The 26,035-nt window shown below is 28.0% G+C and overlaps 4 protein-coding genes across 9 annotated transcripts; 1 reads left to right on the forward strand and 3 right to left on the reverse strand.

Moving 5' to 3' along the window:
- The first annotated feature begins 1,227 nt into the window (after window positions 1–1,227).
- LOC111682132 (phosphoglycolate phosphatase 1A, chloroplastic) lies at window positions 1,228–25,431 on the forward strand. Of its 4 annotated transcripts, XM_046946439.1 has the most exons (6): window positions 1,228–1,272; window positions 5,070–5,160; window positions 5,227–5,387; window positions 5,461–5,595; window positions 5,660–6,188; window positions 24,994–25,431. In XM_046946439.1, exons 1-6 carry the CDS (start codon window positions 1,234–1,236, stop codon window positions 24,996–24,998), a joined length of 960 nt encoding a protein of 319 aa, XP_046802395.1. In that variant the 5' UTR covers window positions 1,228–1,233; the 3' UTR covers window positions 24,999–25,431. The 4 variants fall into 4 exon arrangements, with proteins under 4 accessions (XP_046802395.1, XP_023299808.2, XP_046802397.1 ...); XM_023444040.2 differs by lacking the exon at window positions 24,994–25,431 and having other exon boundaries at window positions 5,660–6,245; XM_046946441.1 differs by lacking the exons at window positions 1,228–1,272; window positions 24,994–25,431 and adding an exon at window positions 1,311–1,358 and having other exon boundaries at window positions 5,660–6,245.
- LOC111682130 (4-nitrophenylphosphatase) lies at window positions 6,195–8,164 on the reverse strand. Of its 2 annotated transcripts, none has more exons than XM_023444037.2 (4): window positions 7,929–8,164; window positions 7,707–7,870; window positions 6,981–7,115; window positions 6,195–6,806 (listed from the first exon to the last, which is right to left on the reverse strand). In XM_023444037.2, exons 1-4 carry the CDS (start codon window positions 8,029–8,031, stop codon window positions 6,291–6,293), a joined length of 918 nt encoding a protein of 305 aa, XP_023299805.2. In that variant the 5' UTR covers window positions 8,032–8,164; the 3' UTR covers window positions 6,195–6,290. The 2 variants fall into 2 exon arrangements, with proteins under 2 accessions (XP_023299805.2, XP_046802398.1); XM_046946442.1 differs by having other exon boundaries at window positions 7,923–8,164.
- Window positions 10,186–13,973, reverse strand: LOC111682133 (glycerol-3-phosphate phosphatase). The gene is made up of 4 exons (XM_023444041.2): window positions 13,733–13,973; window positions 11,067–11,230; window positions 10,865–10,999; window positions 10,186–10,802 (listed from the first exon to the last, which is right to left on the reverse strand). The coding sequence occupies exons 1-4, from the start codon at window positions 13,833–13,835 to the stop codon at window positions 10,281–10,283; spliced, it is 924 nt and encodes a 307-aa protein (XP_023299809.2). The 5' UTR covers window positions 13,836–13,973; the 3' UTR covers window positions 10,186–10,280.
- LOC111682131 (anoctamin-1-like) lies at window positions 19,631–24,592 on the reverse strand. 2 transcript variants are annotated; one of them, XR_006940243.1, is made up of 12 exons: window positions 24,400–24,592; window positions 24,089–24,328; window positions 23,822–24,027; window positions 23,588–23,756; window positions 23,379–23,434; window positions 23,163–23,321; window positions 22,948–23,108; window positions 22,655–22,884; window positions 20,774–21,374; window positions 20,214–20,707; window positions 19,835–20,151; window positions 19,640–19,766 (listed from the first exon to the last, which is right to left on the reverse strand). XR_006940243.1 is itself a non-coding variant. In XM_046946438.1 (11 exons), the coding sequence occupies exons 1-11, from the start codon at window positions 24,445–24,447 to the stop codon at window positions 19,993–19,995; spliced, it is 2,523 nt and encodes an 840-aa protein (XP_046802394.1). In that variant the 5' UTR covers window positions 24,448–24,592; the 3' UTR covers window positions 19,631–19,992. The 2 variants fall into 2 exon arrangements, 1 of the variants encoding a protein (XP_046802394.1); XM_046946438.1 differs by having other exon boundaries at window positions 19,631–20,151.
- Window positions 25,432–26,035: the final 604 nt, after the last annotated feature.

Genomic DNA, 26,035 nt, shown 5'->3' on the forward strand with positions numbered 1-26,035 from the left:
TTTTTTTTTTTTGTAAAAAATGCGATGTTAGCATCCAATCTTGTGGAAAAAGATTGTCTATCCATTTTAAAAATAGATATTTCGTTATAGCTAGAGTAGAGTAAACTGCATGATAAGTTATTTTTTATTAAAAATTCATTATAATGTAATTAAACTTAAATCATTACAATTAGTTACCGTTTAAATTAATATAATATTATAACAATAATAACACGTTTTGTGTATTCATATACAAAAAATGCTTATTTACACTAAATTTAAATTATTGTTACAATTTCTTCACATTTTTATACGCGTCTATTTATTACAAAAACAATAAAAAAGGAAATTTCTATAATATCTGCTACTGAAACCACAAGTTTGATATTGGTAATATAATAACTACTATAAAACACTAGATAACAAAATAATAATCAAAAGTTAAAAAAAAAAACATTTTGTTTTCAGAATTCCTAACAAAAATTAATTACAAATTATGAATTCTTTTAACAATATTCTAAAGTTCACCTATTGTCAATTTTAATAATTACCGAAATCAGATTTTTCAACTTTATTTATGTAGAACCGTGTTGTTGTATTCAATTATTATTATAATTAAAACGGTAAGACCCCCAGCATAAGATATAGATACAATCAAACTTTATACAATGCAAACGAGTGTAAAATGAGTTGTGAGGACACCTATACGCCTTTTAACACTCTTAATGTGTTCTTAAACAAATATAATTAAAAATTTAAGAAATTCTTATTGAAAATCGTAAATTGAAAAATATATTTCATCTTTATAATATTGAATAATATTATACTTCAAAATTATGTATTATGAATTTATCACAAGTATTAAAAACGTGTTATGTTAAAAATCCTATCTTTATGACTATATATTGCTTAATACCCCTCTATACCTTCAAATAGCAATACAAATGTTTAAAAATTAAAAGAAGAATCAAATAAAATCTTGTAAATTGAGTTATAGGTGTTCAAGAATCCAGCAAAAACATACAACAACAAATATCATTAGTAAACTGCAGGCGATAAGATTATGAATGACAAACCAAAATATTCAATATTAAATTACGCAAAAAATTCTTTTATTTATTTCACAAAACAAATACTTTAACTCTCAGTTTTTTTTTTTCATTTCAGTTGCACTTTAATTTTCGAACTGAAATGTTTTATAGAAAAACGTTCTTAACGTGAAAATAGAGTGTAAAAATAAAATAAATTATTTATATGTTAAAAATTTTAAAAACATATTTACAATTTAATAAAGTGAGTTTAAAAATTATAAAGTAACAAAATAAAATTTTTTAAATAAAAGTGAAAATTTGTTATAGATGAAAAATCAAAGGTTAATGGTATGAATCTATCTTTAATCTTTTGTGTATGTATATTTTTTTTTTATTTAATTTAAATTCTTATCTAATCTTGTTAAGATTTAAAAGTACTTTGTTTTTTTTCTTAAATAATAGTTGAAGACGTTTGAAAAATAAAACATATTGCTCATTTCCTGCTAAAAGTTTTTATTTCAAAAACAAAGCTTCAATAAAACGGTATTCAAATATTAAAATCATTATATCCTTTCTTCTAAAATATAAGACGATCTACTATATAAAAATGTATTTGTATCAGTCCGTCGAGAGAAGTGAATGCAATTGAAATTTCTTAAAAAATTTTATATTGCTGTAGTTCAATTTTGGACGTTTAATATTTAGCAATGTACCGATTTCAATAATTTTCAAAAGACTTCATCCTTGTGTCAAAAAAGTACATATAATCAAAATATTATCAATATATCTATTTGATCAATATATCAAGGTTTACATGGACAGCTAACCATCCAGCCTGACGGACGTACATGTCTTAATATACTCTGAAAGTGATTCTGAGTTGAGGGAGGGCAAAGTTTACAGTGAGTGTAGAACCAATCGTTTTGTACTTTACAAATATCATAACAAACGCATATTACCTTCTCCACTATAAGTGTGTAGGGTATAAAAAAAGTTTATAAATGTTTCATATTCACGTGCATGACTTGTCAAATTTTACAATTTAAACGTGAATAATCATACTCGTTTTTTTAGTGAAAAAATAAAAACACTGATAAGAGTTCAAGTTTTTCTAAAAATTATTGTTTGTTTTATTTAAAAATAACTAAGATAATCTTATCAATACTTATATCTAAATTTTGGATTTGCTTTCCCCCAAAAAACATACACTTTTTGAGTTCATTGACGAAAATGTAAATATGCACATTAGGGATATAACTACCTTTGCGAACCACCAATGACTAATTCTGTATAATTAATGAATATAACTTTTTTGAGTCATTTGCAATCAAAAATTTCACAATTTTACCCATATCATCCTCTAAAGTTTGAAGTTTCCAAAAATCCATTCCTAGTGGATGTATGAAAAAACAATCAATTCTTGCTAAAATTAACTATTCTTGCTTAAAAGGTTTGGGTTGAGCGATGATGATTCAGTTATTTTATACATAAATAACTTCAACATTTATTGCAATTGTGTGGGATATTTCCCTTCTTCTGTCAATCCATCGCAGTTTTCATGATAATTTGATGAAACTTTACACAAACTTTTGTTTTGACCCAAGGACGAAGCCTATTGAAAATATATAAAATGGGTTCACTATTACACCTAGTCCTCAAACCGTACCTCAAATAGGGCTTTTGTGTCTATAATTAAATGTTCTAGTAATTCTACCAAAATTATCACAACTTAGATTTGTGCAAGTCTTAATGTTACTGATGATTTTCGTAATTATGCTCTTTTTGACTATTCTAAAGAAATTATCATATTTTTAAATAATGTCAAAAGTTATATCCCTAATGCAGATATATATGTATATATATTCAGACTGTACATATTATCTATTTGACAATCTTAGGTGTTTAAGAGACAAATAGAATAAAATATTCTATGGCTGACCTAAAGTTTAACATTCATACTTATTAATATAATGTGGATTTTTTGTGAACTTTGATTCATATTTTGCTCAAACAAAAAAGGGGGTTTCTAAACTACAGTTAAAATCTCAAAAAAGTTGCCGAGTTTAAGTGTCTAAATACGACTAATAAAAAATTTTCTATTTTTTACAATGTTCCCAAACTTACTTATACTATTACATCCATTTTTACTTTCAAAATGTATACAATAAGTTATCTATTAAGAACTGAATCCATTTTTTTCCAATTTTTTTTTTCTTATTTTTTTGACAAACGCTATTAAAAAATGTAATATTTTTCTTTGGTGAATTGTTTTTCAAATTAAACTAATTACTGCTTTTTTCCATTGAGTTTATGTTGGGAATGATATTTATACCCTAAATCACCATAGTGGGAGAGAGCGTATTATGTTTTTGTGTTGATATTTCTAAAGCACAAAAATATTGATCCATTATAGCGATCAACTCAGAATCACTTTTTAGAGTCAGTTAAAATATGTTAATAACATTTGAAACAAACGAAGCCTATTAAAAATGGTTAAATTCTGTCCAATATTTCACCTTGCCTCCTTACAACTGGACTTTCCGATTTTGAGTTTTTATGTCATACCTACATCTATCCAAAAATTAAATCAAGAATCCGTAATCGACTTATAATCATTAGTATGAAATTCAGCATAACAAGGGCCTAACCCTTGTTTCACCCTAACTCCCTTTCAGCGTAAAAGTTTATAACCATGATATAGAGTATCACATGGTCAGTAATGCACACGTATACTTTGCTTTATATATAAAAGTCCATAATTTTTCACAATTTTTAAATAAATTTTTTGGCTCCGAAATAGGTATTACTTTTAAATTAATCAATAATAATAGAATATAAATTTCTATATATTTAGAAATATTTTTATTTTTGTGATTTTTGGAACGATTTGTAGTTTTACAAAAACAACACATCAATGCCAATTTCCATTCCATTGATTTTGGAGAAAAATTTACACAAAGAAAAATCGTGAGTAAAAAATACTGCTCTTAATAAAACATCGGTCAAAAATATACTTAATTTTCAAAAAGGTGAAAAATGGATTCCGTTTCTAATAACTCACTTACATGTGTATACTCTTGTGTGCACTTTATTTGAGGTTTATCTTATGACCATGATCAATTACAAACCCCCTTTTTGAGGTATATTAAAAATTATAAATTTGATGTTGTAAACTACTCTACTAAACCCATACTAGGTCACGTAGAAACTATTTTCACTATAGTGGGGAGGGTATTACACATTTGTGCTGATGTTTGTAACACACAAAAATATTGGTGTGTACTTATATATAAGTATACCGATCGATTCAGAATCATTTTTTGAGTCGATTCAGACATGTCCGTCCGTCCGTCCGTACGTCTGTCCGGCTGGCTGGCTGTCCATGTAAACCTTGTGCGCAAGGTACAGGCCGCAATTTTCAAGATAATTTGATGAAATTTTTGGCACAAGGACGAAGCCTATTGAAATTGGTTGAAATCAGTCCATTATTTCACCTAGCCGCCATACAACCGTACCTCCAGATTTGGGTTTTTTATGCCATAGAGAGATAATAGTATATTTGACGTAATAAATATACTATTATCTCTCTAAAAATTGGCACAAATAAGTTTTATATAGTATAAATGACACCGCCCTCGTAATAATCGGCCTTTATTTGACCCTAACCCCCATACAAACCCCCTTTAAAAAAATGTCTTAAACGTCTAAAATTTACTTGCAACCATTTATATCGCATTGAAACTCAAAAAAAAAAAACTGTTATTTAAAATTATACGCTTTTTCCAAATTTAATGAGGGTCGGTCCATGTTTGTCCTATATTCTTTATAAAGCCTCATTTAGAAAATTTTGTTTTTGTTAAATTGCATAAATACTTTGGAATTCAATTCAAATTCAATATAAAAGTTTCTTTATGAAATATATAAATTTTAAAAATATACTCATGATGTAGGGTATTCTATGGTCGGCCATGCCCGACTATACTTCCCTACTTGTGTTTTAATGTAGGCACACCGTGATCGTATTCAAATATATAAAATCGTCTTTATTTCTAATTCAAGACTATGACTCCTCGAAATATTTTGACACTTTCTAGTGAAGAAAAACGTAAATTTTTGGATTCATTTGATCATGTATTCTCCGATATTGATGGTAAGCGAAATCTATCATAATTTATTAAAAAATTTCACATCAATATCATTCTAAACTATATTTAAGGTGTTGTTTGGAATATGTCACATATCATTGAAGGTTCAGCCGAGGGATTTAATGCTCTACGACAAGCTGGCAAACAGTTAACCTTTATTACCAATAACAGTGTAAGACCCGAAGAGCAGTGTATACAAAAATTGATAAAAAATAATATTGATATTAAAGCAGTAAGTGTTGCAAATAAATCTATTGTTTAATATAATTACATTAAATATACTTTGGCTTTTACTTTATTATTAGGAAAATATCATGCATCCTGCCAAAAGTATAGTTGAGTATTTAAATAACATTAAGTTTAAGGGACTAATTTATATCATAGCATCAGAGGAATTTAAAAATGTATTAAAACGTGCCGGTTACGAATTATTGGAAGGGGTAAGTACTTAATAAAAATTTAAGTAGTATTAGTAAAAAATAATATCTGTATTTTTCATTACAGCCTAATGTTATTGTTAAGGAATCGTTTACTGAAGCCATGGGTTATGTCGTGGATAGTCAACCTGTTAAAGCTGTGGTTATAGATTTTGATTTTAATTTATCTTTTCTTAAGTTAATGAAGGCAAATTTGTATTTACGTCAACCTGATTGCCTATTAATTGGAGGAGCCACTGATTTTCTTTTGCCTGTTACCAAAGACTTATCTGTTATGGGTCCAGGGCCTTTTGTCAAGATATTGGAAGAAACGAGCCGTAAAGAAATGTTAACATTTGGTAAGCCTGGCAAAGCATTGGCTGAGGTGTTAATGCAACGTTCCCATATACCTACATCAGATCGAGTTCTCATGATTGGTGATATGCTGGAACAGGACATACGTTTTGCCACATCATGTGGTTTTCAGTCCCTGCTAGTGCTCAGTGGTGGCACTTCGTATGAGGAGTTAATGTCTCAAAAAGATGAGAATATAATACCAAATTATTATGCCCAAAGTGTTGCTGATTTTGTGGAATTTATAAAGGATGTAAATAAAAGTAATGTTTAAGTTTATTTATACATATTTATTTATCTTTAATATTTAATAATTTTTAATAATAATATATAATAATTGTTTTTTTCTACAATTAAACATAAAACTAAATAAAATCATTTAAATCGGCTAGCTTTTCTACTATATAATCGGGTTTATTTTCTTCAGTTAGTAAACTATCCAAATCGTCTGGTTTTGTTCCCCCCGTTAGCACTAATAAAGTTTGAAAACCACACATTTTACCAAATTGTATATCACTCTTCAAACTATCGCCCAACATTAGCACTCTTTCGGGATTTTCAATATTGAATATTTTAAACAATAGTTCTCCCAGTTCTACTCCAGGTTTGCCAAATATTTTTGCTTTACATTGATTAGCTTCTTCGACGATTTTTATATAAGCACCTGGTCCTATTAGTTCATTGCCTCCAAATGGTATTTGCGGATCGGCAGCACCGGCTATAAATAAACATTGTGGATTTTTTAAATGAACTTGAGCTCTCATTAGCTTCCAGGCTGTTAAATTAAAATCAACATCGATAATAACAGCATTTACTTCTTCTTGAGTATAGATAGCATGATACAAATCAGAAAGTGAGCCATTTTTAATAAAACGTTCATCCTAGTGATGGAAAAAAACGACCATTCAAATAATTTCACAACAAAACATTATAAAAGATTTTCTAAAAAAGGAACAACATTCTAAAAGACACACGATGCCTTCAAAGTCAATATAATCCATTATATGCTACTCCTTGATCTTATTAGAAAATCGTTTATAAACACATAAACAAACCTCTTCCACAATCTGAAATCCATTTTCATGCAAGTGTTCTTTGAATACTCTAGAGGCAAAACACAATATTAAGCCTTCAAAATTTTCCATTTTCAAATAATCACAAATAGTTTTGGCGGGATGTATTAAGTCATTCTGTAAAAAAATAAGCAAATTTGTCGTAATATTAAATTCTAACAATATATTGTGTTATTGTAAAGATGCAATCTTAGATTGAGCATAAAAGTGTAAAGTCCAACTTTTCATCAATTTGATAGTAATAAGTTAAGAATGAAAAAGTGCTAAGTAAATTTTTATATTTTTTCGTTTCAACAAAAAAATTAATTGCTTTGATTTATGATCGAACTTTATAAGTTGGTAGACTCGCACAATACAAACAAAATAAGTTTCAAACGATATGGGTTTTTTAAGTTTAAAAAATAATGTGAATAAAGATATTGGAATGTTGGGTTTGTTCTGTACAAACGTGTCAATTTGTGATTTATTATAAAATTAAATAAATTTCAAACAAAAAATGTATATAAAAAAATTCTAGATAATTAAAAGCGTTCTTACAATACAAAATTGCATCACTTTTTTTGTTATAATTTTATCACCTAATTGTTTCTTGTAAACCCATACTTATAATGCCGCTTTTTATAAATACACTTTCGTTTTACAACATTTTAATTAGTAATGCAATACAAACATTCATAAGTATATATCTTCCAATAACTTCCAACCTACCTCTTCGATTTCCAAACCGCAGCTGGCAAATTTACTCAATTGATCTTTGGTTGAAATAATACTATTATTTGTAACAAAAGCTACATGTTTGCCAATATTACGTAAATATTTAACAGCATCCGATGAACCAGGTATTTCATCATAAAAATTTTGCCAAATAACACCTGTAATTTTACAAATCAAATTAAAATAGAATAATTTTGAATTGACACATACTCGCACCATCACAATCACAAAATACCAAATCAAATGAATCAAGAAAATTTTGTTTTTCTTCTAGTGTTAAATTATTTAAAAAATCTGTTGATTTTAATTGATAAGACATATTTTCTCTTTGTAGTTATGTTGTTGTTTTACGTAAATTATTAACAGTTGAATTATTTAATAAAACAAATAAAAAATTGTTTTGATTTAAAGGCTTAGAGGCTTTTATGAGCTTAGTTCTCTATGGATTGGTGTCTAAAATGCAACTAAACATTTTTATTGAGTTTTAAGATTGTATGTAATTTACATCAATGTGTGTATCAATTACTGCGAGTGTTGTGTAGTTGTTGTCTACCAGGTTTCACATAAAAATATATGGAAAATATCTACAACCACGTCTATTAGGATGGATCAGGGAAACACCAACATAAGCACTCAAATTAAGACCATTTTACAATACCTGTCATACATTTATCACTAGATTTTATTCCTCTGGCTGATATAAAAATGTTGTTATATGATATCATACATTTTATAAATATTAAATGTTTACATTATTTTGAAATACAGTACAAATGTAACACCCTAATATCTATGTATACACGTATGTAAAAAATTGCGTTTTTGTATTCTTAAGTATACTTACTCTTAAAACAATTGATATTCGTTTACATGCAGTTTCAATAACAGAGACATAGAAAGAAGCATCTAAATTTATTTAGATTTTCTTGATGACATTAAGAAGCCACAAGCATTTTAATTAATTGGTACAAAATTGATCGTTATCACAATTTCAATTATCTTGTTACTTTTTATATATTAGCTTGCAACAAATTGTTTAGACAAATTTAGCACGTGCTAATTGTTCAATCACTCAGCTCGAGACTGGTGAGCCTATAATTAACCCATTACTAGACAGTTCTAGTTCAGTTCTGGTTCAGTTCTAGTTCAGTTCTAGTTCAGTTCTAGTTCATTTCTAGTTCAGTTCTAGTTCAGTTCTAGTTCAGTTCTAGTTCAGTTCTAGTTCAGTTCTAGTTCAGTTCTAGTTCAGTTCTAGTTCAGTTCTAGTTCAGTTATAGTTCAGTTCTAGTTCAGTTCTAGTTCAGTTCTAGTTCAGTTCTAGTTCAGTTCTAGTTCAGTTCTAGTTCAGTTCTAGTTCAGTTCTAGTTCAGTTCTAGTTCAGTTCTAGTTCAGTTCTAGTTCAGTTCTAGTTCAGTTCTAGTTCAGTTCTAGTTCAGTTCTAGTTCAGTTCTTGTTCAGTTCTAGTTCAGTTCTAGTTCAGTTCTAGTTCAGTTCTAGTTCAGTTCTAGTTCAGTTCTAGTTCAGTTCTAGTTCAGTTCTAGTTCAGTTCTAGTTCAGTTCTAGTTCAGTTCTAGTTCAGTTCTAGTTCAGTTCTAGTTCATATCTAGTTCAGTTCTAGTTCAGTTCTAGTTCAGTTCTAGTTCAGTTCTAGTTCAGTTCTAGTTCAGTTCTAGTTCAGTTCTAATTCTGACATATCATCGTTTTTATGGGAGGTCTTTTCGTAGAACTTGAAAACCGAGGGTTATCGGTATATTGTACCCTATAGTAGTATGGTGCGTGGGATATTATGCCTTGTAAATATTGTTTGTAATAAAATAATAATATAGCCACTTCTAAGTACCTTAGGATGTTCTAAATAACTTACTAATTCTAATTAACTATGTCTGTGCGTCCGTCAACTTTAATGAAAGACATCTCAACTGCTACAACAGATTTTACAAGAATGCACAAAGTGCTTTAAAAATTTCGGATGGAATTATAAATAATTTCTTTAAGCAATTATAACGTAATAAAAAGGAAAAAAATAATACCCATTCGACTAAGTGGTGTAGGGTATTAAAAATAGAATGAATCAGTTTTATGTGCTAAAATATCATATAAAGTGTCAGTACATTTTTTAAAATATTTGTGTGGAGTCAAATTCGTCATAACTAAATTTAACATGTGTGCATACGATGGGCTAGTTGGCAGTGTTATAGTCTGACAGTCTGAAATTCGCATTAGACCGTTTTATTTTAGAGTGCATTTTAGGTTCAATAGTGTATCATACGTCCTTCATTTAAACTAACTAAATATGTATAATTTTAAATATTCAATTTGTTCTCTACTTCATCGACGGGTTATAAATAATGTTTATGCCTAAAATATAAGATAAATTACAAATTACACACATACATACATAAAATGCAATTTCCTACATTTCTTTTAAATCTACCGTCCATAAAACAATTAAAATTACTTTTGCTACGACGCCTTGACATTGACAATAACATACAAACATACATTTATTTAATTTTCACTAAATTATTTACACACACATAAAAAAACATTCCTACAATAAATATATATTTACTTTAAATCATTAAAAAATTGCAAAAAATCTCCCATACTATCAGCATAGAAATCTGGCTGTGACTCTAAAGGTTTCGCCAACATATCCTCCATGGAATGAGCACCACTCAGCACAAACAGAGTTTGAAAACCCAAATTAAGACCAAATTTAATATCCATATCCAAATTATCACCGACAAATAAAACGCGTTTAGGTTGATTAATATGAAAATGTTGTAATAGATATTGACCCAAAAAATGACCAGGTTTACCAAATAATTGAATTTCTTTGTGACAAGTTTCAGCTAGAATTTTAATTACACCGGCAGGTCCTAATGTGGAGAAATTCTTCGATATGGGGATACTGCCATCGAAAGCTCCCACGATAAGTTGACAGTCTTTATGCATTAGATATTGTTGAGCCAAAGCCAATTCGACAAAGGTCATATTGACATGAATGTCGAAAATGACAGCGGCCACTTTATCGGTGGGTTTGATAAGAGCTGGGAGATCCTCTAGCTCAATGTTGGGTGGAGTGACCTAGAAAATTTCAAATATTACATAAAATTTGAAAGTAATTAATAATTTTTAATTTTACATACCACCGTTTTAACATTGACACCATTTTCCCTGAGCGTAGCATTAAAAGCTTTAGAACCTAAAACCAAACATGGCTGTTGTGGAAAGTTTTGATTTATGTGCTTAACAATGGCTTTAACGGGATAGACTAAATCTTCCTAATATAATAAATTTTAAAATTGATTTATTTATCATTGTGATACATATTTTGTTTTATTTTCTTACCTTGGTCACATTTTGTACTCCAGTTTCTTTAAATTTCTGTAAATACTGTTCATCGGTGCGCATACTATTATTAGATATAAATTTATAATTTTTTCCTTCATTTTTAAGTAAATTTATGGCTTGTCCTGCATTCGGTATACCCTCAAGTAGCAACCAAACAACTCCTGAAAATGAAAATATTTTTAAAAATATTTATGTATATTGGACTACATAGCAAAAAGTTTCAGCATAAATATTATAAACTGCTTTCATTGATAAAAGTTAATAATATTTAAGAATAAGTTCCTAAATTGTATGAATTTTTTAATTTTAATTTTTTTTTAAACATAATCTATTTTCTTTTTTATTTTCTATTTGTTAAAAAAATTTTAGAAATTTTCTTAGGAAAATTTTGTGTCTGTTTAAGATTTTTAGAATAAAATCAATGAAATCTGCGCGTATATTAATTTTATGAACAAACGATATTTAGCTATGTTTACTGATGTTTATGTTCGATTCATACAATTTATTATAAAATTCATTCCAGTTATGTATTTTTTTTCTTTATATATGTATAATTATAAAATGTTGCAAAATAGCTTCAAAATGCTTTATAATTTTTAGAATTTGTAGCATATTACTAGTGGGTTAAAACAGATATTGATTTTGTCATTCCGTGTGTGACACATCGTAAAACCTCGTAAAATTGTAAGACAATCTAGATGTGTCCGTCCGTCTGTCCATCTGTCTGTTGTTGGCACGATAGAGTCCATAAAAAAGAGATAGGAAGATGAAATTTTCACAAATTATTCTCTATTTATCAGAAAAACTTGGTATTGAAAATGGGCAAAATTCGACGATTTCATATAATAAGTGATGCTGACATACTAGAACATTTAACATATTTATAAGCTAAAAAGCCCTATTAAGGGGGCACGATTATATAGGGGCTAGGCACCCATTTTAACCATTTTCAATAACTTTCGTTCTTGAGTTAAACAAAAAGTATGTGCCAAGCTTTACATGGACATACATATAGACAGACGGACTGACAGGCAGGCGGACATAGCTTAATCGACTCAGAAAGTGATTCTGAGCAGATTGGTATACTTTAAGGTTGGCGTAATATAATAATATTCTTGGTCTTACGCCAGATGATACGCATATACTTTAAAAAATTTCTACTGTATGTAGTATTGAAGTAATTTTTGTAAACAGTTTAAAACGTTTTATGTTAAAAGGTAAGCAACTCATAAACTGAAATTAATTATTTTTTAAATTATCTATTGTGTTAAAATGGTGTAATTGTGTATATTATTACACTTAAATACAGATGTGTGTAAATTGTATAAATAACACTGGCCTGCAAGTTTTTTGAAATTTTTACATTAACCTTTGTTTATATCTATATATATAAATAAATGTTTGTTTGTACGTTTTATTCGGACTTTGTAGACAGCTAAACGACTGAACTGATTTTTCTAAAATTTTCACAGCTCACATTCAAAATAAGTGTTAAAAGTCGCATATTTCAGAAACTGCAAAAGATAGAGTCTTTAAATTTTGTATGGACAATTTTGATATCCATAAGTATATTTTTGAACAAAATAAGCGGAATGATTATAGTGGCACCTACCATATTAAGAATATTTTAAATCAGTAGATCTAAGAAAATATAACAGATAGAATCCTCAAATTTTGTCAGATTATTTAAGGAAGAAGAACTGTAATATCCATCTGAATATTTTGGTGAAAAAAACAGACTTTCATTGGAGTGAATGGAACCCCACATATAAAATTCTTATAAAATATAAAATTTTTATAAATAATACGATACCTAACATAAATAAAAAAAATAAAAATGGACCAGCATCGCGACTCGAGTTTAGATTTTATGTATTGGTATAGTGTTATTGTAACCATGCAGTTAAATTCAAACGTGCAAAAAAATATTTTTTTTTTTTTTGCTGAACAGTGTAATCTGTGTTGACAACATCTCTTATAAATAAATCTTACTTCCTCAAATCTCATACCCAACAAATGTCTGTTGGAAAAGGAGGAAGTAACAACAACAAAAATAAAAATCAATAAATTTTCCTACAGCCGGCTAAAAAGTTGATTTTGACCTTTAAAGGTCTTTTGGGTAAATATTACGGTAGATTGAGTGTCAGCCACAAACATACTTGTGAAATCCACTGTACACAAGTGGGTGACTTAATAAAGTGTAAGAATATAAATTTCAATTTATTGTGTGTAATTTGTATTAGAATTGTTCTGTTAATAATTAGTACATTTCACTGAACGTTATAAGTATTCTCACATTATTGATTGATGATGATATATATAATATTTGTTTCTTGTTTTTTTTTTTGGTAAATATAATAAAATTCTATTATTTGGTATTTGGTTAAATGAATAAATTAATATTTTTGATGACTAGGCACTTTTTTGGTTTTGTGGTTTTAATTAACTAGCAGACGTTTGTTTGTTATTTCGTTTAGCAATAGTGTATTTAATGTCTTTTACAGAAAATTCTAAAAATAGTTTATTCAAATAATTGGTACGTGATGTTTTTTTTTTTTTTGTATTTAACAAAATTTTTCCATTTATTGTTTATTTTATTATTATTAATTCATTTGTTGAAACTATTTTTGATTTTTTAGTTTAATTTATTTTCAAACACTCACCATCACAATCTGATAAGATGGTATCGAATGAATCTAAAAACTTTTGTTTTTCCTGGGCAGTTAATTCCAATATATGTTTGGGTTTGGTTGCTTTAATAGACATTTTAAGAAATTTAATTTTTTTCTCCTTAATTTAAATTTTAAAATTATTTCTTAACTAATAATATGCAACAACTATTTGTTTGCAATTGTGTATTTTTTTATAACTTTTCGCCAGAGTACAACCGGCACGTCGAATGAATTAATTTAAACTAAATGTTTGTGTAGACAAAATTTGAGATTTAAATGTAGAGTTTTGTAGGGTGTGCTACTATTAGGTGGTTAGTATATTAAGTTTGGTAATAGGTAAGACAAAAATATTTATTATCGTTAATTAAATATACTGTGAAAATAAAATCTTTTTAAAAATGTTGTAGTTGTAATTCTTATAGATCTTCAAATTCATAATTTTTGAACTTAATATTTCAAAATATTATATAATTTCTTTTATTACTTATATTTATCTTATTAATATTTAAATATTAACTTAGTACTTTTCATAAAAACTATTTATTTTTAATATTTAGTCAACATAAATCAAAGTATTACCTAAATTGTATAAATCTTTACCATTTCTTAATCAAAGCTCCACACACCCACATCCAAAAAACTTTTTTATAAAAAAATTTCCAAAACTCTTATCTATGGCGCAGGCGTAGTTCAGTAGGGTATAACTCATTCGACCTCTAAAAAGGTTTTCACTCTAACGTCCAACTTGTTGTTGTTTAGTCAAATCGTTTTTATTAATCATTCGTTTACCCTTAAACAGTTGAGTATGGTTAGGTACAACTTAAACATATGGTTAAAGTCGCCGAACATTATTTTTCTTGCTATAATAATTTTATATATTCCCCACTTCTCTGACGTCAATTGTATAATGTTGCACGATTTGTTGTTGCTCATATACATATGTCTATATATTTACATATGAGAGAAGAACTTTGAGAAAATCTCTTAGCACGTGATGAATTTATTGAGCTTTAATAGAAATAACTTAGAAATATGCAAATATTAACAAAGTATACTAATGTATTACTATATTTTTCCTTATACAATATGTGGCAATATTAATTTACGTTTTCTTATATAATGTCCAATATTAGTATAAAATTTCCAAAATTATTAACAATTAATATCACATTTATTTCTAAATAATATTTTGCCGTGTAGCGTTATCATTCACGTGGCCGGCATCAATGTTCACGATCTTGATAGTCAATTAAAAACAAGTGACTAAATTTAAAAACAATAAAAAATAGCGTCATAATATAGACCACATATTTTATTCACGTGTTACAACTATGAATTATTTAAAAATTGTTTAAAATTAAATTTTTTGATATTATTAAGAATTCATAGATTTAACGTTTTCTTTTTATGATTCTATAATTCGGTGAAAGGTTCTTTTAACCTTCAAACAGTAAAAAACTAAGCACGATTATGAGTGTAAGGTTCTTTTAAATTTTCAAATGAATCCTTAAATAGAAAGCTAATAATCAAGATAAATACCAAGAGTATAAAATGTTATGTATGTGAAATTTCATCCAATTAACTCCAACCCCATATAAGGTATACTAGTAAAATCCGAGTAAATAAGTTTTATATAAACATAGAGAGATTTGACAAGTTCATATAAATCAGTTCATATTGGATCCAAGATGTCATATAAGGGGATACCCTTAAACGTGCATTAGTCGCTTTAAAAAATTCTACATAATTAAGTTTTAAAGGATAGAAAATTCTTTTTTTTTAATTTTATGTACACAGAAGCAAATATGCACAATTTTTTCTTTAATAATCTTTTGTTTGAATTTAATTTTGATTTATAAATATTTTTTTTTGGGTTTATTACGAATTTGTTTAATTTTCAAACAAAAAAAATATTTTCTAACAAATACTTTATTGAAATTTAACTTTCAGTAAATATTTGTTCTGAATCAATAAATGTTTTTGTCAACATATGGAATACAACATAAAACAAGTTTTGGAACGTACTAAAATCAATTGATATAATTCCTATTTGGTTTATAACATTTAATGTATAAGTGTTTCAGTTTTCACAGTACAAAATAGTAGTTTCTAGAATGTGAAATAAAATTGTTGAAAGTATATAAAAGGGTCAAATAGACTACTCAAGATGCTTGACAAACATACCTGTATTTTACGTTTGTGCAATAATAAATGTACAATCAATAAATGTTTTTGTCAGCATTTGGAATACAACCAGGGATGGAAAAGAGATTTTGTTTCAGTATCAAAAAATATTTCAGAGAGTACTTTTTTGGATCTCAAAGTACTTAGGTTAGGTTAATATGAGGATAGGTACTGCATCAAATCCGAAGAAATGCACCTAGGCCACAATCGGGCCTGTTGTGCGCTCTTTATCATAAAAAAATAAGGAACTGAACGAATTACTTTTCAGTTTTCAGAAACTCAGTTTCTTGAACATAATACCTAAGAATCTTCCAATCAGTGTAAGTCAGGAATGTTATTTCCGGAATAACACCACTTCCAAGATACTTGGATCTAACTTCAGCGAATGCCTGGCAGTGGCAAAGAAAGTGCTCCAGAGTTTCACTATCCTCTCCACATGCTCTACATACGTCTGAATCCGAACGTCCAATTTTGCTTAAATGTGCAGAGTATGTCCACTCAGAATACGTACTATAATACTAACTTCAGATTTGCCCATTTTGAGGAGATTTTTCATTTTGCTCTCATCAGGGTCCCCCATAGGATTTTTCGTGGTTCTTATGGGATTCTCTCACCCATATTTTTAGTTCAGCTTTTGTTGCGTCGATTGGTTTTGCGTTCATCAGTTTAACTGCCTTGAGCTCCCTTCCCTTTAAAGCTATTACAATCGCTCTTTCGTTAGCGAGTACTCCCGAGTGGGCTGGTATCGATATGATGTTATAAAGTTATAAGTCTCGAAAAGGGACAAAAATTCCGATTTCTCAAAACTCAGGACATAATATCTCAGATTCCAGATGTGATGGAGAAAATATGAAGTAACATTCGAACTCAGCGAATAATCTTATAGAAGCGTCTAACATAGTCTCAGGGTTTCAACTATTTTAACATTTTGTCTGATAATATTGAAGAGAAACAGCTACTAAAGTTATAGAGTACTTTAGTAGCTGTTTCCTACAACTTTTATTTGATGCATTTTCGAGAATAAGTGCCAAAAAAAATTAAAAAGTATTTTAAATTTTAAAGAAACTTTTATCCCCATATTCTAATTCTCTTGTTATCTCAAAACGATTTAAAGTTCCCATACAAAAAAATACTTTTAACAGACAGATTTACTACCGGTTAAACGATAATCGGATATTGAGATTGTAGCCCTGAAAGTATCAAATAAGACTTGGGAGTAACACGGTACTTTTGCACATCAAATAGTATCAAAAAAAGTACCATCGTACCAATTTTGCCATCCCTGAATACAACATAAAATAAGTTTTGGAACATACTAAAATCTATTGATATAATTCCTATTTGGTTTATAACATTTAATGTATAAGTGTTTTAGTTTTCACAGTACAAAATAGTGGTTTCTTACGTATGCGCAATATTAAATGTGCAATCAATAAATGTTTTTGTCAACATATGGAATACAACATAAAACAAGTTTTGGAACGTACAAAAAAATCTATTGATATAATTCCCATTTTGTTTATATTATTTAATGTATAAGTGTTTCAGTTTTCACTGTACAAAATAGTAGTATCTAGAATGTGAAATAAAATTGTTGGAAGTATATAAAAGGGACCAAATAGACTACACACAAACGGCTTGAAAAAAAAAAAAACATATAAGTATTTTACGTTTGTGCAATAATAAATGTGCATTCAATAAATGCTATTGTCAGCATATGGGAATACAACATAAAACAAGTTTTGGAATGTACTAAAATCTATTGATATAATTCCCATTTGGTTTATAACATTTAATGTATAAGTGTTTCAGTTTTCACAGTACAAAATTGTAGTTTCTAGAATCTGAAATAAAATTGTTGGAAGTATATAAAGGGCCAAATAGACTACACAAGCGGCTTTACAAACATGTTTTCTACGTTTGTGCAAGCCTGTTGTGTAGTGTATTAGGGTGTTTCGTGTTTGTACAAATGCTTACGGTTTGCTTGTACAAAAATAAAAAAAATTAAAATTTTACACCAACATATCGAATTTTGACAAAAATTTTGTTTGTATTGTTTATATATTCATAAATAACTAATTTTTTTAAAAAAATATATATTTAGAAGAAAACTTTACATATGTATCTTTGAAAGTCCACAAAAACGTAAAAAATCGGTATTTGTACGAGCAATGTTTGTATAGTGTGTGTTTGAGCCTTAAGTACTTTTTAAATGTTTGTACATTTTGAATTTAATTTTTTTCTGTATGGATCGGTTCATAATTATAACACCTTTTCATTTACTATTAAGTATGAAACAATATGACAAAACTGATTTTTTTTAAACATTAATATTCCTTTTAAATTACTATGAAAAACCTTTGAACTTGAGATTTTTTTTACAAATGTTTGTGTATACGTGTTTTTTTTACCCAAATCTAATACAAAAAAAATAATAATTATTATTGATAACGACAATTCATTACCTAGTAACGTATGAAATAACTACATTAACTACAATACAATTACCAGAATTTCAAAATATTTTACTGGGTAATCTTTTAGAATTTCTGACTTTTACTGTAGGAGTACAAAAATGCATTTTGATACGGTTCATCATAATCTTTTTGGATTTCATATGACGGAATGGAGTTTTGCTCAAAACTTTAAGAGTATCTATAGTCTTGATAGATACAAAATTAAACAATGTAGTTAATAATGATTTACAAATTTTAATTTTAGAATTACTCTGCCCATATAGATGGCGTAAATTATACCCTACACCATTTTAGAAAGGAGTATATATTGGGTTTGTGCTAATGTATGTAACGTATGTATGATTAGGCAGTCATTAGAAAATTTGAGGAAGATCAAGGGTCCTTTTCATTTCTTTGTCTATCTAACCTATATTTAGTGGAAATACTTGATACAGACAACTGCATATCATTTCTACCTATACACACTGCGGTTAGTGTCACTGAAAATGTTATACAATTTATTTATTACATATATTCTTAATTAATATTTATATAGCAAAGTGATTAACGACATTAAAAATTTCCTATTTAAAAGCAGTCAAATCGGTCTACAAACAATTGAACATGATTAAAAAAACATAAAATTTTTAATGTATTTTCGATGCTATGTAGAACTTTAGAAACGTTTAATAGAACGTTAGAAAACTCTAAACAAAATTTAAATTTTTTATTAAAAAATAAACTTTTTTGTTTATTGTTTTTGTTTAACATAATTATAAACTTTAATTTGTTTTTACTAAATTGTAGCTAAACAACAGAAATTTTTATAATCAAATTGTTTCAAGGCTTCTAGTTAAATTCAGATTATAAAATATATTTGTTTATCACACTATCTTACTTAGCAACTTAAAAACAAACTTATCAAAATTTAAACATATTTTTTATTAAAAATTATTTATTTTACAACTTCAACTTACCCACTGTGCAATGTGACGCCAGATAAACAAAACAAACAATTATTAAGTGATTCAGATGAGAAGATGAAAAAAAAAACAAGACAAACTATACACTGCTTTATTAGAGCAAACAAATAAGCAAAACATTGACAATGATCTTGTTAAGTGATATTAAATATAAAAATAAATATAAATACAATATACAATACTAAATACTTATAATTAAATTTGATATCCAAAAGGAAATAATACTGCAAACAAATTACTTATATTTTTAGTAATAAAGAATTTTCAATTTGCATTCAGACATTTTTATCATATTTTTCCTTTGTTGAACATGCAGTTTTTTTAATTTGAAAAATGATATAGAGATTTTACTATTGACTTTTGCTTACATGCATAACTGAGTGTAGTTTTAGTTAACGTGTTCTAAGTTAAAAAATATATATATTTGTATGGAGGTGTCCAGGAAAAAATACAATTTTATATGTACATACACGTATTTGAATAAATTCAAATTGCTACACTAGCCGTCCAATTTGGCTTATTTCTAAATGATTATTCAATTATTGCAGGTTAGCTTTTTCTTGTTTTAATCAAGATTAGTATCTAATGAATATCACAAAATCTTAATTTGAAATCTTTCTAATAAAAATCATTCAAGTTCATAATTTTGCTCTAAAGCCAATAACTTTTCATATTCAATAATAAATTCACGTAACAAATAGTTTTCACGATCTATACGTTTTTGTAAATCTCGTGAGACATCCGGTATAGACCAGGATATGATATTTTGAATTAAACCTATAAAATTCTAAAATAAAAAAAACAATTTTAAGAGATAGCAAAATAAATTATTTACTAATTTTCACTAACCTGATACAAAACAATAAACACCAATTTAGCCGCCAAAATTTGCCAATATATCATTGGCCTTTCAAATGGTCTCTCCGACGAAGGAGGATTACGAAAATCCCAATATCTACACACTTCCACATTTAAATACTCCGATGCATTAGTGAATAAAGGTTGTAATTCAAAGTCTTTAGTATTGAAATGTGATAAAACAAAATCAGTATAACCCTTTAAAGTGCCATCTTTACTAATGATGGAAATGTATACAAGTTTAGTTATAAAATTTGTGGAAAAGGCAATTAGGACAGCACAAGAAGCCACCGCAAGTTTGGTAATCATATTAAGAAATCCCAACCAAACACCAATATCACAAGCTCTTTGAGCCACTGGCCTACGTAAGTAATTAAGCATTTTATAAGCATCCAAACGGGTTTCAAACAGATTGTTGATTAGGGCAAATAGGGGAGCCAAAGGAAAGGCCAGACCAAATAAGGTAACAAAACCATACTGGATCACTTAAACATAAATAATTTTTTTTAAAATGGTATATACTGTTTCTCCTTGCATTACAAATCCCTTACCCATTTCCAAATATTCCAAATACATCATATTATTAGACCATGCTAATAAATAATAATCCTTGCACCATTGATTGTTTCCCTGCAATGACTCACCTCTTCTAGAGCTGATTAAACTTAAACAAATTTTCAAAGGCGGCATTAACATTTCAAGCATACCAAAAAATACTTGTTTACCCAACATTATAATTGTCAGCTGTATACTTAATTCCAACAAACAACCTCCATGATGACATTCCTCGCGACGCCAACCAAAAAATCTATTATATTTTCCAGGATAACCCACTAATTTGCCTTTAATAAAGGCTATATAGAAGAGCGAAGAATAATAATTGATAAAATGAAATATAAAATTTTTCGTGGTAACACTTTCATCGTATTCCTTTTGTGTGCGACAATATTCCCAGTTGGTTAATACAATGGCCAGGCTATTGTATATATTGGCTAAGGCTGTGATCATACTGAGTTCTATAACAGTTGAGGCCATGGGAAAGTAGAAAACAGTATAGACTACCGGAGTATCAGTGCCAACTATGTTTTGGGCTGCACGTTGGGCCATGCGATAAACTATCATGGAAATGGTTACCATTAGAGAGATGCAAATCTAAATAGAATAGTCGTTATGTAATTAAAATTAAAGGTATCGGATTATATAAAATTTTGTTTAAAAAATCGGTTTTTCATAAAAACTAAATATATATTTATAAATTTTTATCGGAACATTACACATTTCTCTTTATAGTTAATTTAGAAAAATTAACAAAGTCTAGTCAGTGTTTCGTTTCTAATCCACCGGCACTTGTGGGATCTCAATTAGAAAAATTGGCCCTTTTTCCCATTATTAGAAAAATTGGTAATGATTTCATCAATTCGTTTTTAAAAAAATAAATGCTTGTCGTAGCCTGTATAGGTCGAACTATGTAGTCATTTCCTTCCATCTTTTCTTTTCGTTAAAGGTGCCCGGGTTCGATAAGAGTTTAGCATGAAGATGTGGAGGACTAACTGTTGTCTGTGCTCTTGTATACATGTCAGTCTGTATTCATTTATAACACAACGAAATAATGGAGGTAGACTGTATGTAAATTTTGGATAAGATTCTAAAACGTTTTGGTCTTGTTCCTCCATTTACTATTATGTGTGTATTTCTGTTTGTCCGTCTGTCTTTTTTATGTAAAGTTTTGGCTTATATACAGCAGGAAAGAGAAAGAAGAAAAAATAATCGTGGTAATGGTATATTTGGTAAATTTAAATATAAATTATTTAAGAATTTCGTACTGTTCCCCCCGGGGCATGTTTCCTTGATGAAAAACCCTCATCTTGGTGTATTGCATTACCGGGGTAAAGAGGTGTTACCAGTATCTCTAGTCTGCCGGGACTATGAACTGGTGGTGTCATGACTCTTCAGACTTTCATCGAAATAATTTGACATAGAACCACATTGTCTGGTGGTCAGTTACCCTTATGTTCAAGGAAACCAAATTTACCGCAGTGTGTTCTCTGCGAGAAAGAACAAAGTCATCGGCTTGTTTGATAGATTCGTTCTTCGATCTACCAGTTACTCTCTAGTCGCTGTCGTTGACTCAAGAGAGACAATCGGATCGAAGTTTCTTTCTACATTAATGAGGCCTGTTTATGGAAAATATGGGATCAAAGAAGAGGCATTTGTTTTTGTGAATATAGAATATATGGGATTTGTTTTTGTGATTTACATTAAAAGATTGAGGGCTGACATTTTCATTTCGTTCACCTGTTTATCTACTTAGTTTACAGCACGATAAAAACTAAATTTTATAAATTTTCTGACTTAATTTCCGTTTGTTTGAATGTCTTTCCCTCTGTCTTACTACGTACTTAGTTTAATAATGTTATATATTGCCAACTTACAAACAACAGTAATATACTGTAATTAGTGATACTTGGTAGACACTTCGTAAACCAGAAAGGTACATCAGGCTCAAAGAAATGATTCATTTGTGATGCCAACTTTTTATTCTTTTTCAATTTAGACAAAAATTGCGGACGCGCATGCTCCAGTTCTTGAGTATAACCGGTAAGACCCCATTTATGAACTAATTTGGCTACATAACGTTTCCATAACTCTAGAAATAAAACAGCTAGCAAAATTTTTATAACTACGAATTAAAATATTAAAAAATATATATTTTAATTTAACATACCCCATATAGAAGTTATAAAAGCATATCCCACTGTGCCATAATTATCAATTAAATAGTTAACTTTAGCTGCTATGCAAATTTCCTTAAGTTCCCAATAATCACAAAGGCGATCACAGGAAGGACACATGATTATTGTTCTCGTGTGATCACAAATCTCTTTACTAAAGTTATCATTAAATAATTATTAACTATATTACTTTTTGAGAAATAATCACCTCACGGTATCCCATGATCTAGTTAAAAAACCAAATAATAAATACAATAAACCTATAAGGCTCAGAGGTATTAACATATTAGTATAGAAACCCAACCAAGCAAAATATATGGCTATTTTAGCACCAAAATACTCCTTAATGTGGTCTAAGGGCTGGTTGCTTTAATAAGAAATATTACTTAATCCAACTTACTTGAAAGTTACTTTAGAAACTTACTGCAACAAACGATTCACAGTAGCCCATTCATTTAGTAATAAATTTCGATCTGTTTCCTTTATTAAATAAGAATAATTTTTCTTGTTAGTACCATCAATATGAAATTTTGTGGTTAATTATACACACAACAACTTAGGATACGAAATTGTTTCTTAAATTGTTAAGAAACAATTGGGTGAATGCATAAACTAGGGACAACTAGTACTTACATCGTGTAGAGTGTAGGCACAGGTATAGACTCCTTCTGCTAGCAACTTTTCAATGCCTACATTATCCTGTGTATTCTCGTCATCGCTAAAATGTAACCGTTCTAATATAAAGTAAACAATACTGTTTCTGGTTCCAGCATCAAAAAAACTCGATTGTTGGCTATCGTATCTATATTAATAGAATTAAGAATCGAAAATATTTCATTACTGAATGAAGGTTGAGTTATATCTTACAAACTTTTATGATTAATTTGAAATTCTGAATATATGCGCTTTTGTTTGGGAGGAAATTTTGTGGGACTTAATTTAATACATCTGAATAATGGTTTACAGATCCTTTCAGAACATGTGGGTACTTTGTCATCCTTTTGTACATAAATCTGCTCTAAACTTATGCATGTTTCATAAGGATTGTCATAGAGAAATTCTTGACCGGGAAGCTATAAGAATTACTTGTTTAATACTTATAAAATTTAGAAAAGGTAATTTTTATTTTTTTACCTTTTTCATGGGCATTTTTATTTTAAGTATTTCCGCATAACTATACAATACTTCTTGAGGAGCATGAATTTTTATAAAATGTATACATTGTGTAAAGTCCAATTCCACTTGCAAACCTTCTTTAGATAAATTTCTTTCGAATATGTGGCGTTTCTTTACATGATCAAATTGTATATCGAAATGATGAAAACCTATAACAAAATCAACTTCACGTATGCCATCCTCAAAGTGTCGTTGGGCCTGAAAGATAATTTAAACAAAAACATTTTTAAGATATTAATGAAAAAAGCAGTAAAAACAAACAAATTGACCTTTCTACGCACAATGGGTGTAACTGAACTCTTGCAACAATTTCCCATTAGATTTTTTACAGATTTCTCTTACTCATTAGTTTTTATAGGTAAAAAAAATCATGAGTAGCAAATTTAAAATTTGCAATTTATTTAATTAAAATTATTTTTAAATTTATATTTGGTTCTTTTTTGATATTTTATTTTTCTTTTATTAAAAGTTGTCAGAAAATAAAACAAATTTTTAGTAATGCCTACATTTTCAAAACATTCACAATAATATGTTTTCAAATATGAGATATGCAAACGTATACTTACTTTGTAATTAATAAATAATAAGTATACGCTCCAGTATACAGGATATTTAACATTTATTGGTGTTCTAATATTAAGTATACGTTCATAAAAAATAATACAAATGTTACAATATGTACAAAAGAAATCCAGAAAATTAAAAAAAATGTACGATATAATGAGGTCGCAATCCCTAGAATATATTGTAATATTTTGATAAATAAATTTTCAGCCACTATTTAATTCGTTAAATTTTACCAAAAAACATATACAATGTTTAAATTCCAAATTCGCCCTAAAATCCCTTTTCATCTCTTTCAGGATAACTATTCTCGCGACCAGCCGAGTGATGAACCTTTCAATTAAGTCTCAAAGCATCTATACTTTTGCTTATATACGTAATTTGGTGTCTTCCCAATGGAAATCAATTCCCAAATTCGCAGAGCTATTTGAAGGCAAGAATTTTCGTCAGCTATAAGTCAGCTTTAATCTGCGTATAAAGTTATCTCCCAGATTTCGAAATTAATTTCAAATATAAATGTATTTAATGTTTCATTGTATTCAACATTAAAAACATTTTCTATTCTTGTAATTTTTTAAATGATAACAATTTTCTCTATTTATTATAATTTATATTTTCATTATTAATTTCTATTATAATTTAATTTAATTATACTACTTATAAAAAATATATCATTGTTTTTTTACTTCTGTCAATGTTAAACTGTATGTTATATTTAAACTTATTCCTTTGTTTTTTTTTTTTTTAATTTTAGATTACAAAACTTTAACAAAACAATTTTGTTTTAAATAAAAATTATAGCAAAAATTATTAGTTTATATACTATAATTTTTCATAATTATTTTTAAGAAAAATTTAGTTTGTATTTATAATAAAATATTTTGTTTGTTTACAGGTAATTTTGTCATTTATTAATTAAATTAATTATGTTGATTTATTTTAGAAAAGCAGTTAAATAACAATTTGCTTAATTTAATTTATCCGTTTACAATATATTTTTGTATTATTTAAATAAGTTTAGCTTTAAGGTACTTAAAAGATTGTATTTTATTGTGTTATTTAGTTCAGTGTTTTGTTTGTAAATAGTTTCATTTTAGTGATGTGTATTTATAAATTTATTTATTGTTTTCATGCATAATAAAACATAAGTAATAGTTGTATCATGGTTTTCATAAAAAATATATGATTAAAAAAAAACAAAAGACTTTTGTAGTTTAAATTTTATATTTCTTTTTATTTTTTTTTTAGTTTTACATTTATGTTGTAAATTTATAAATTGAAATAAAGAAATAAAATCTAGTTTTGTAAAAAAATCTTTATTTGTATTCAGAAATAAAAATA

This window comes from Lucilia cuprina, chromosome 3, assembly GCF_022045245.1.
Source record: "Lucilia cuprina isolate Lc7/37 chromosome 3, ASM2204524v1, whole genome shotgun sequence".
NCBI classification, from domain to species: Eukaryota; Metazoa; Arthropoda; class Insecta; order Diptera; family Calliphoridae; genus Lucilia; species Lucilia cuprina.

What these genes read in the sequence shown, in the direction of transcription:
- LOC111682133 (XM_023444041.2), bottom strand. Translation starts at nt 13,835, where the DNA reads ATGTCTATTAAAGCAACCAAACCCAAACATATATTGGAATTAACTGCC. An exon ending in CATCTTATCAGATTGTGATG is followed by an intron (nt 11,231 to 13,732) that starts GTGAGTGTTTGA and finishes TTTCATTTTCAG; the next exon opens with GAGTTGTTTGGTTGCTACTT. An exon ending in GTGTCAATGTTAAAACGGTG is followed by an intron (nt 10,803 to 10,864) that starts GTATGTAAAATT and finishes GAAATTTTCTAG; the next exon opens with GTCACTCCACCCAACATTGA.
- LOC111682131 (XM_046946438.1), bottom strand. Translation starts at nt 24,447, where the DNA reads ATGGGAAATTGTTGCAAGAGTTCAGTTACACCCATTGTGCGTAGAAAG. An exon ending in CACCCATTGTGCGTAGAAAG is followed by an intron (nt 24,329 to 24,399) that starts GTCAATTTGTTT and finishes ATTATCTTTCAG; the next exon opens with GCCCAACGACACTTTGAGGA. An exon ending in CAAATTAATCATAAAAGTTT is followed by an intron (nt 23,757 to 23,821) that starts GTAAGATATAAC and finishes CTATTAATATAG; the next exon opens with ATACGATAGCCAACAATCGA.
- LOC111682130 (XM_046946442.1), bottom strand. Translation starts at nt 8,031, where the DNA reads ATGTCTTATCAATTAAAATCAACAGATTTTTTAAATAATTTAACACTA. An exon ending in GCGGTTTGGAAATCGAAGAG is followed by an intron (nt 7,116 to 7,706) that starts GTAGGTTGGAAG and finishes ATTTTTTTACAG; the next exon opens with AATGACTTAATACATCCCGC. An exon ending in GATTTCAGATTGTGGAAGAG is followed by an intron (nt 6,807 to 6,980) that starts GTTTGTTTATGT and finishes TTCCATCACTAG; the next exon opens with GATGAACGTTTTATTAAAAA.
- LOC111682132 (XM_023444040.2), top strand. Translation starts at nt 1,234, where the DNA reads ATGTTAAAAATTTTAAAAACATATTTACAATTTAATAAA. An exon ending in CATATTTACAATTTAATAAA is followed by an intron (nt 1,273 to 5,069) that starts GTGAGTTTAAAA and finishes TTCTAATTCAAG; the next exon opens with ACTATGACTCCTCGAAATAT. An exon ending in GTTACGAATTATTGGAAGGG is followed by an intron (nt 5,596 to 5,659) that starts GTAAGTACTTAA and finishes TTTTCATTACAG; the next exon opens with CCTAATGTTATTGTTAAGGA.